The 11380-nt window shown below is 40.8% G+C and overlaps 1 protein-coding gene across 1 annotated transcript; it reads right to left on the reverse strand.

Moving 5' to 3' along the window:
• Nucleotides 1-778: 778 nt before the first annotated feature.
• cplx2b (complexin 2b) lies at nucleotides 779-5580 on the reverse strand. Its single transcript, XM_071542203.1, has 3 exons — nucleotides 5436-5580; nucleotides 2654-2829; nucleotides 779-1891 (listed from the first exon to the last, which is right to left on the reverse strand). The coding sequence occupies exons 1-3, from the start codon at nucleotides 5578-5580 to the stop codon at nucleotides 1694-1696; spliced, it is 519 nt and encodes a 172-aa protein (XP_071398304.1). The 3' UTR covers nucleotides 779-1693.
• Nucleotides 5581-11380: the final 5800 nt, after the last annotated feature.

Genomic DNA, 11380 nt, shown 5'->3' on the forward strand with positions numbered 1-11380 from the left:
CATATGTGAATAACTGAAAAGATCTGACTAAATAATCTTAATAAAATAACAGAGTCCACATAATTACACTTAACAGCAATCAGTTCATCAAGTGCTTGGTGTGTAAACCCATTTTCATCTTATCATGGATGATGTGACAGGAAATGACATCATGTACAGTATCGGCTACCCCCACTGTATCCCAGTGGTCGATGTTTTGATTGTCTATGGGGATTACACTACTTAATGTAATGGTGACTTCGTTTGACCTGTACATTGAACTATTTGTAAATCTGTAATAGTCAACAAAAAATGGGCGATTAAATTTTGAAAGTGAGATTCAAACGAGGCAACCAGAGTCTTGTTTACTTGCCAGGATAAAACCTTTAGCAAAATGAACTAAAATCTATTCTGTGATGCAATCACAATAAATCCTATTGATTGATCATTTAGATATCGACTCTGTTTCAGACAATATGACAAAGAGCTAATGTTTTTTTTCTAGAAAAATGGCAGTCTACCTAGCTGATTAGAAGTGACCATATGAAGGGAAATAAAACTTTTTTTTTCTTCAGCAAACAGCTCCTCAGAAGCTCCTGGCCTTGTAACCAATGAGTATTCATCATCTATATTTTAATAGTTTTGTGGACTTGCGATGGCTGCAGCTTTTCCTGCAGTATGTTAATTTGCTGCTTCTCAGAGCAGGAGGCTTTCAACACCGTGTCTGGGATTTCCAGAAGAACCTCAGCAATAAGACGCTGTTTGAACGGCGGCTTCTGGAAACCCCAGGACAAGCCTACCAGCCAACATAACATCATGTACATTATTCCAAAAGTGTCCAATGTATCCATGAATACGTGCCTACATGCTACCAACAACTGTACACCTGTTTAGCTTACAATGACACCCTCATTTACAATTCCTCAACTGGAGGAGATGATATGAAGGCACATGTCCTAGAAACTCAAAAGCTGATTTTCAATAAAAAGACCTACATCTGGTTCATAAAAATAGAAAATAGCCATTGAAATAAAAAAAATGCTCCATCTACTGGAAAACATGGTGGCAGTGCCGTTTAAAACCACAGGAGCAAGAGAACGCACACTGAGGCGTCCACTGCCCTTCTTTCAGGGAATACTGTTCTCCATTGATCACCATTGATCTGCCTGGCGACAGATGATGCTCAACCAATCAAAATGTCTGATCCTGACGGGTTTGTGGTATCATAATCTGGAATGTTTCAGTGAAAACAAACCAAAAAAAAAAGACTTAAGACATAAGTAGTAATCGTAAGAAACATGCTAAGTGGCAGCTGAAAGGCTGAACAGCAATTACGGCAAAAAAGGGGAAAGAATGACATAATCGTCTAGGAGTAGAAAAAAGAAAAAAGTAAACGTGTTCTAGAAAGGCAGTGTGTAGCCTCTAACAGTTTGGCAAGAACCCCCTCCCTGAATCCTTTTACCTCCCAACAACCTCTACACACCCCAAACCCAAACCCAAACCCTGTTTCCAAACCCCCAGACCCATTCGAGTTCCCCAATCTCTTTTCTCCACAAACCCGCAACACTCAAAACCTCTCGTTCGCTGAACTCTTTCAACCCCAAGTCCCCAAAACAAAGTTCCCCTCCTCCCTTTGCCCCGCAGCCCGGCCCAGGCCAGACTGGACCCTGGATTGGGGTTCGTTTTTTTTTTGTTTTTTTTTGTTGTTGATTTTTTACTTCTTGAACATGTCCTGTAGAGGTCCTGGCAGGAACTTGAGGACCGTGTCCAGGATGCTCTCCTCGTCGTCCTCGTCGTCGTCCCCGCAGCCTGTCGGGATCGCCTTCTTCGGACGGGTCAGCGAACCTTCGCACGCCTGCTCCATGGCCGCTTTCTCCTCCGCCTCCTTCTCCTCCTTCTTTTTCAGTCCGTACTGAACGGAGAAAGGAGAAGAGGTGATGTGAGGAGAAAGAGAATGAGGATGAATGGGGAGGAAAAAATGGACTCTGGCACCAAATAACGGCACCGAAACACCTGAAAAAGCGAGTCTCAGTCCTCTAACAAGAGTTCGGTTTGTTAGAAGTTAGTTAGAATGTAATCTGAACTACAGGAAACCACTCAAAACGCATCTGACAGCCAGCAGTTCCTCATGCTTGAAAAGCCTAGCATAACAAAATGAAATGAGCAAACTGCAGTCTTCACTAATTCTGATATTTCTTCTTGATTCTTGATTTTTTTTAAATCATTTGGAATTTCTGCTTTATTGGCCAGTTAACAGTATAGAGAGACGGGAAAGATGTAACAGAGAAGGGGATGACATGTGACAAAGGTCCTGCATGGGCCGGATTCAAACCCAGAACATCAGGGTAATGTGGTACGGACCTTAGCCAACTGAGCCACCAGGACACCCAAACTCAGTTACTTCTTCGTGTGTTCCTAACTGGTATGAACACCAGAGAAGAAGAGACAGACAACTCCATCTTGCTTGGCTAAAGTTACAAGAACTGAAGTCAGATTTGTCTCTCCTGATGCTGATGAATGTACATGAAGGTGGAAAAACCCCTAGGAACAGATTTGTTAAAACAAAGATGGCTGGCTAAAACAAAAGTAACACATGCTGTGCGCACTTAAGCACAATCATAGTTCATAGTGCTATGCATCAAGCATTAGTCAAACCCCAGGACCGCTTCCTTACCTTGTCCCTGATGGTCTGCCGTACTTTTTCCCTCTCTGCCTCCATGCGGGCGTGCTTGGCCTTCCTCTCCTCCTCCTGCTGCCTCAGCGCCTCCTGCCGCTCCTCCTCCTTCTTGGCTGCGTCCGGATCCTTCTCCTCCTCCCCACCCAGCATCTTACCCATGTCTTTGGTGGCTCCTGCAGATAAAGGACACACACACACTGGAGTCAAGCGGGGGCCGATTTGACTGGAGACTGGCGACTGTTAACGCAAGAGGACTGATTAAATTCAATCTTAATTATGAATTTTAAGGGGAATTTGAAAAACAACAATACACCTGGCCACCACACCTCTCCTGCATAATTTGCCCATTTGATGTTAAAGTATAATTTTCTATTGAACTGTAAGGTCAAATCTACAGATAAATTTCAGTGTTTAATAATGGATTTTTAATTGTCACCATTTTAACCAAAATTGTTGGATCTCAACATGGACTAGACTGATATATTGGGCTGATATTGGCCTTTTATTAAATATCAGATATCATCCACCTTTTATATGATGGAGATTCCTCCTGACCACAGCTACAGAAAAAGTCTGTATAACCTGCAATGAAATTTGATTTTCTTTGCAAAATGTAATTGTTCAGTGATGTTTTTTGTAATTAATTCCTCATTAAAAGGCAGTAATGTATCCCACAGCCTCTCTACCATTGACTAAGGTGTGTCTGTGTGTGTGTGTGTGTGTGTGTGTGTGTGTCTGTGTGTGTCTGTGTGTGTGTGTGTTTTGGTGGGGGGGATTTCATTACTCTTGTTTCAGTGGAGAGTTTTAGTGTCCAAAGAGTAAAATTCAGAGGAAAACACTGAATATTTATACTTCTTGGCATGAAAATGGTGAAATTTAAAGACACTGAATATCAGCACAAAATATCAGCTATTAGCAGCTTCAGTGTAAAAATATCAGTATAGGTTCAATAACCCATATCAGCTGTAAGGGAAGAGGAAGGACATCTGGCTCACTTCCCCCAAACAGATTTTCCCACCTCATGGTGATGTAACTCTAACGCTGGGCCAAGGGCATAAATGCTTAACTCCTGTCTCCAAATGTGTTCTTATGCTCCGCTAATTAAAGATGCAACAAACTTGTACAAACCCAAAACTGAAAACTACTACAATTCTTTAACTGCTGTTTTAGTGCAGCAAAAATACATTCACTGACATAATTTCATATAACACTCAAGGCTACATGAATACAAAGAAATCACAGTAGACCAGTAACACCCAGCTCTGTCATATTGTAATATGTAAACAGCGTGCGTTAGCAGTTCTGAGGATTAAGTGACAACAGGATTCCCTGGAGACCCTCGAGGCGGTGGCAGCGTCTTGGAAGACGAAGCAAGAGAAGAAGAGCCAGTTGGAAAAGCCTCAAAGAATCACTGGAACAGAAGAAGACACATCCTTCCATCCGGTGTCGGCCATCTGTCCGCCCCACCTGTACCTCGGCAGCCAGGTTTTAACCCTCACACTCAATTATTAATCACAGATTAAAAGGTGCTGTGTGTAGCATTTTAACATAAATAAATCATTCATTTTGAGACGTTTGTATAATTACTGTAAAGAAAGGAGACCGTTGCCAAGAAGCCTCCTCCATCCTCCATTGTTTCTCTTTCACCTGGTGGATCTGGAGGGAAATCTGCTGGATCGCTTTACGGCACAAAACAGGAAGAGGTTCTGTTCTTCCAGAGCAAAACGGAGCTAAAGCTTTCAGAGTTTCTGGCAGCAGATGGTGGAAGGAGGGAAAGGAAGATGGAGAAATCACGTCCAACATGTTGATCCTCTTCAGTGAAGACGAAGAAAAGAAAAAATTTGACCGAAGACGCAAAGAAAAAGAAAAAAAGCAACAGGGTTTATGGGAAATATGGTCATAATTTGGAGAAACATTAATTCCTCTGGTGTGAGATAGAGGACACCGATCATCTCGACGATATTGTCATACCATATTTCATATTAGGATGTTTTTTTTTATCACATTGTTACAAACAACTTACATCAGCCTGCCTCCTATAACAGAAAAAGACGCTCCAGAGAACTGACTTAAAACCAAAGTTACACTAGTTACAGAAATGAATTAAATTGTTTTTTTTGGGGGGTTATTTGTCACAGCTATACACTTTCACATGATTGTTGGTTAACTCCAATCAGAAACAGTCCTCTTTCCCTTTTACCGTGCTATATAGCTATTCTTGCTTGATAACAAACATAGTAAATGACTAATTAAGTCCATATGCTGGGTGAGAAAATGGACATAAAATAAGGCTTATCTGGTGCATCGATTTCAAATTAATTCTTAATTCAAAATAAAAAATATACAGCTTGGCAAACTATATATTTTTTATTTGAAACATGCTGGTTCTTTTTGAGAGTGCAGATTTCCCTTTTTTTGGTTCTTGATAACAAACATAAGAATATTTTTTTAATCTTGATTTACCGAGGGAAGATTTCCTGACAAGGCATTTCTGCATCAACCTGCTTCACATTCATTCACTCACACACATTCACACTGCGACCTTCCCAGCTCAACCTCAGTCTCCTACTGCTTCTGAGCAGCTCTACTGGACATATCTGGGGTTACCTGCCTTGCACAACGGCACCTCGGCAGTCACAGCTGAGGAAGGGAGAGTGTTTGATCTGCTTCTGTCCTCTGCCTCTGTTCTTAAACCAGCTTCACCTCTTTATCCCCGACAGAAGCTGCTTTCTAGATGTGAAAGCGACTCCCTCTGGCCTATTGATATTGCTGTTGTTACCTCGGTCTGATCGATAGTAAATACAGGACCACCTGAGAGTGTATGAATTATGGATCGTCCAGCAGAGAGAAAACTTAATCTGGGTATTGATCTGCCTCTCGGGCGCTGGCGAGGGAAGAGCCTGGCTGCCGGCCTGGTTTGCCATCCAGAGCTTTTCTCTTGCCAGAATCAGGTATTTTACCATTAAGGGGATTATTTGAGGAAAAGCAAGGGGATAATGCAAAGCTGTGTATTTTCTGCAATGTATCCCCTGGATTAAATGTCTTGGGAAATAAAACCGTAGCCTTGCTCAACATCATTTATATCCCGCTGTTGTATCTATTGAAAAGCCATTAGTGCTCCAATAGGGCATTGAGTGTGTTAACATGTACACTTGTTAAATAAATAAGTAAATGTATAGCCCATGATTAACAGCAGACAAGCTTAAATCTATAATTGACTTCACTGCAGGATACATGCTAAGGATTGACTTATAAATGCAAAGTATAGTGAAGGCAGATCTGTTTCTTCTGCTCCAAATGTGACTTGGAGAAATTTTTCCAGCTGTACCTTCTGTACTTTAAAGGTAGTATGGAGAGAGATCAGTGCCAAAAGTCTTAGAGTCTTAATTTGTCTTGCTCATATTAAACCGTCAAAATAAAAAAAAAATGGATTTGTTGAATAAATTAAATGATAAAATTGAATTTGTAAGGCACAATTTGAAATTTAATGCAATGACGTAAAACTGAATGTGATCATTAATTATTTTAACTTTTAGCTTTAATTTAAAATTCAGTTTTAGAAATTCAAATTTAGTTTTTGAAATTGAGATTCAGCTTATTTGGAAAAGAACTATACCAATACACTTTGACTTACAGATGATTCAGGCTCTATGTATGTGCCCAAGTTCAACTTTTACTACATGCTTGTTGAAATACTGTCTACTCTCTCTGCAATTCTCAGCAATTAAAAGGGATGGCCAGATTTCTATAGGGTGACGATTTAGTTTTGTCTAACAGTATTAATTTAGTTATTCTGCGTAACATTCAAGAAAGAATTGTCTGCAGTGCCAATGCACCCATCCCCTTCAGCTACAGTGGCCTGTAATTGACACAAACAATGAAGTCACATTTTCACAATAGAGAGGAGTAAGCTAGCTCCAACAGAAACATCTAGTGAAGCAAGGGATATTTTACTTATATGGACCATTAATAACCGTAACACCTGTTTTGTTGTCCAACATCTTGTAATGTTTATGTTCAATATCTTTTTGAAAATTATATACTATAATACTTGAGGAAAAAAAAGAAGTCTAGTGAAGAGATAATATATCAACATGCTAAATACTAAAATAATAAAACTGCTTTATCATTTGCTATGCGATGCCCACGGCCCAGCCGGCATCACAAGGCAAATTCAGGTGAGGCAGTCAGTCAGTCAGTCAGTCAGTCAGTCAGTCAGTCAGGGACGCTTAGTGAGATGATGCGCTTCGTCAAATGGCCTCTAGAGGGTGTCTTTGACTGTGAGATGCAGTGTGCAGTGTTTCCATAGAGGCACCAAATCAAGTTGGTCAGTGTATAGAAATGTATCTAAATCGATCTCTGATGTGCACATCATGTCATGTCTGTCATGTGGAGATGCACAGACAGCAGACCAGCAGCATTGTATTCAATCCACAGAGTCTGCCGGTGTAGAAACAAACGTGAAACAACATTACACAATTTGCTCCAAACTCGCCTGTGTTAGTAACTCGTCTTCTGCTGCCCTACAAACTTTATCTGTAGGTAACGTTATTATCTTGTGGTATTTAAGTAACGTTATGGAACTAGGTAATTGAACTGTGTTGCAGTGCTTCAGTGGTCTAAGAACAAGGCTTTTTAGCGTTCGTAGCTGATCAGCCCCCACAGATACATTATGGTCATTTTGTGCTGCACGGCAGGGAAAACCTTTCTTATTGCCCCTTTAACCATATAATGTAAATCAGATACAAATATTGGTAACACTTTACAATAAGGGTACACTAAGTTAAGGGTTAGTTAATGCTTAATAATTAATAATTAATTATCAGTTAATTAATGTGTAATTTACTAATGGTGTTCATGTTAACTAAGGTATTAATTTATACATTATTTTAATAGTTTATAAAGATGACTATTAAATATTGTATAAATTAATACCTTAGTTAACATGAACACCATTAGTAAATGATTACCAGACACATTAGTTAACTGTTAATTAAGGGTTAGGTAATGCTTATTAAGCACTAACTATCCCTTAATTAATGTACCCTTATTGTAAAGTGTTACCAAAATATTTCCGAAAAAAAAAAAAAAGAATACATTATTGAGAAGAAATCTTGATTTAAAGATGTTGTACTGTTGTGTGGTTTTACAGGCGGTGTGGTGTGTGAGCCCCTGGGCGGCTGGTCCTCCCGCTCTGCAGCCGGCTCATACGGCGGTCCTAATTGCCCCGCAGCGCCGTGTGGCAGCAAACCTCAGGATGACAAATTAGCGCCCAGCTGGGTGGGGCGGGGGGGGGCAGTGAAATGTTCCCCGGGACCCCCTGGGGAGCGGGTTAAGGTCAGACTGTCCGCTACGGTGCCTCATTGCCTCACAACAATACACACCGTGTGTCCTGGAACCGTGTGTGTGTGTGCAAACATCTACTGTGTGTGTGCACAGGAATGTGTGTAGATAGGCAAGTGCGTTCACGTATGTGAGCATGCACAAAGGCTGTTATGGATGCTTTCATCACGCACAAGCGCACAGACCCCCCCCCCCCCACACACACACACACACACACACACACACACACACACATACACACACACCTACACATACATTGTGTTGATGCTGCTTTCTTGCCAAATCTCCCTTGAAAATGAGATTGTTGATCTCAGGGGGAATTCATGGTTGGATGAATGTTAAAGTGACATGACACATTCATATAAATAAATGTCTGTTTTGCTCGTCTTTGCCTGATTGCTCTAACACAATAGTGATTCAACCTATATCCAGTAAATCAGCCGGTGTCTGGTGGCTCATGGGAAAAATCCTGTGCCGCACAGAAAGTGATGCGTTTTACGTTTCCCGGTTTTCTGGAAGGAAGAAGAACTGGGTAGTTAGCTTGAGCAGCGATAGCCACCATGGGTGAAAACAGACAAAGAAAAGAGAAACTCAAACTGCATCAACAGGAAAATCCAAGCTCCGCCCACACTGTTTGATTGACAGGTGATCTGTGGGAAGTGCAGTGCAGAAACACCACAGAGAGGCTGAGGGACAAAGATGGAGACGGAATAAAAAGCACACAAGGACACATGCACAGGATTGCCTTCACACACACTAAAGGACACTCTGTTAGCAACCCAGCAACCCCCCCCCCCACACACACACACACACACACACCTCCTCCTCTCTATTAGCCTCCTGCTGTCACTATTCCCTCAACAGAACGAGCCAGAGCCGAGAGAAAACCTTCGCCGCTCGTCAAGGTTAGACCTCCTGCATCAATTTACGCTCGTTTGAGGACAGAGGCATGGACACGGGAGAGCGTCCAGCCTTCCTCTGCTTCACTCAGCCCAGACTCGATGTCGTAGTTCTCATCATCATCATAATAAATTACCCTCCGAGGGGGAAAAACATCGCTGTAAATTTATCAGGAAGCCACGTCTAATAAAACATCTCAGCGGGGACTGATTGATTAGATTAGAAAAGTTGAATGTCCTCATTGAGGCAATTTGTCTTGCAGCTTAAAAAGACAGTTACAGCAGACAGCAGGGATTTCAACGTTCAACACACAATCACTGTAGTGTATCGCATGGGAAAAGTGGAATCACCTATTAAGATAAAATGCATACTGTGCGGTAATGATACAGCCGCAGAGTTTCAGTGCTTTGTTGTCATCAAGCCTCAGGTGACACGCACATATCAAGATGAAGTACATGCTATAAAGTGCATACATGTACACTACCAGTCAAAGGTTTAGACCCACCTGACTGAATGTTCCGTGTTTTTCATTCTCTTAAAGCCATTTTGATCTAAAGGCTTCTGCTTAAATGCTTGAAATTAGTTTCCTAGACAAATACAAATAGTGAAGTTGATCCTATGTATGAATTTCTTTCCAAAGTCTTTGCCTTTCCATCAAGGCAAAGTATCTAAAATATAAGATAGTGTTTTGGTCATTGCATAATTCCATTTGTGTTATTTCATAGTTTTGATGTCTTTACTATTATTCTAAAATGTGAAAAATGGTAAAATAGCAAAATAGTTCAACACATTGTGAGTTTAATAGTCATTCATGTTATGTACTTCATTTGTAATCTGGCATTTTGTTTGTTAGTGTCTGTCTTTGGTATTTTACATCTTTTTTATTCCATTTCTGTATGCTTATATATTGGAAAAAATCTCATAATAATATATTCAAAAAAACAAAAACATGAGTTAAATCTCTGGAAAAACTGTTCGTCTGCTATTCAGCGCTATGAGCATTTGTCACTGTCATCATTATGGCCGCATGAGACTACTGTACGTACACTGAATTAATAGCTGCTCCACAAGAATCAATATTCGTGATCATAGATGGTAATAAAAGCAATTTTTTATGACTGTATTTGGTCGTATTTGGCTGAATGTACAGTGAACGGCACTAACATTACCTAAATAACTTTTGAATCCCTCTATGCTAAAAAATATATGCACACACATTACCATAAGGTGCTAAAATGTTTTATCTTATGTTATGTTGTAGTGTCTCATAATACAGTGCAGTATGCCATAGTATGCTATATTATATAACGGTGTTAAAAAAATAAACAACTGTTGGTGCATTTCTGGGTCCATTCAGTAATTTGTTGTATTTTTCTTCTTGGTGGATAACCGGCCAACCATTTTTGCACCGAGAGACGTTCAGCAATCATACAGGGAGAGATCCATCGTAGAAGAGGAGAGAGACCAGTTTCTCCACCCACAGGAGCAGGAGAGAGACCAGAATGCAATGCAACAGCAGCGTGTGAAATACAACTCCCTTTTCAACTGTTTTTTTCAAATTTGAACAGTAAATTACGAAACTTACAGCACTCCTGGAACGCATTTGACATCACAAATTAATAACAGTGTAAGAGGATCCCAGGGGAGATGTTTTCTTTCAGTTGGCAAAAGAATGGTCCAGGATTGATAAGAAAAAAAGAGAACAAAACAAGAGGAAAAACAAGCGTGTGCAAGCAAAACAACAGCCAATGGCAATGTTCATCATCATGTATCATATTGACAAAAACTGCAGAAAACATAAAGAATACTACGACTAGTTTTGTCTTGTAGTTTCATCAGTAAACTTCATACTAAACCCTCTGATGCTCAGCAAGGTCACCGTGAGATTTAAGTACATGAATCTCCTGCTTTAAAGGTGTGTGTGTGTGTGTGTGTGTGTGTGTGTGTGTGTGTGTTGTAGGGAGGGCGGGGGGTGATCTGGAAAAAGAGAGATGAATGCCCTCGTTTCTACACAGAGGAGACCTGTGAGCTCCGGGGAGGACAGATTAATCAGCCATGCTGGTTTGCTGCAGGTGGGCCCATTCATTTCTTAAAGGAAAAATCCACCCGGATCCTCTGACACTGTTAGACAGCATCAGCTTGATTTCCAATGTTAGTTTCTAAAGAAGTGTTGTAATTTACTTTTTTGGTGTAACGCAAGGCTATTCGTTTCAGGTTGGAAGCGCTAAATACAAATACTGTTAAAGTAACAGCTACAAAGAAGAAGTAAACTCATACAAATTCACAGACAAGTCTTTGGTGTTGGAACCTCCTCGGTCGTGTTGTTGTGGGCGGGGCTCCAAACCTTTCGAAGCGGGCTCCTTTTGGACATTTCCAAGAGCTGGATTATACCGTTCTGGAGAGGCAGGGACCGCGGTGATAATCTGTTCCTCCATTTTGTTTTCCCAGCAGGCCGTCGCAGAACGGCTCTGGACAGATTTC

This window comes from Centroberyx affinis, unplaced genomic scaffold (assembly GCF_046629955.1).
Source record: "Centroberyx affinis isolate AG114_WGS23_722 - 3 ecotype Tasmania unplaced genomic scaffold, CSIRO-AGI_Caff_v1 ptg004038l_1, whole genome shotgun sequence".
Lineage (NCBI taxonomy): Eukaryota > Metazoa > Chordata > Actinopteri > Beryciformes > Berycidae > Centroberyx > Centroberyx affinis.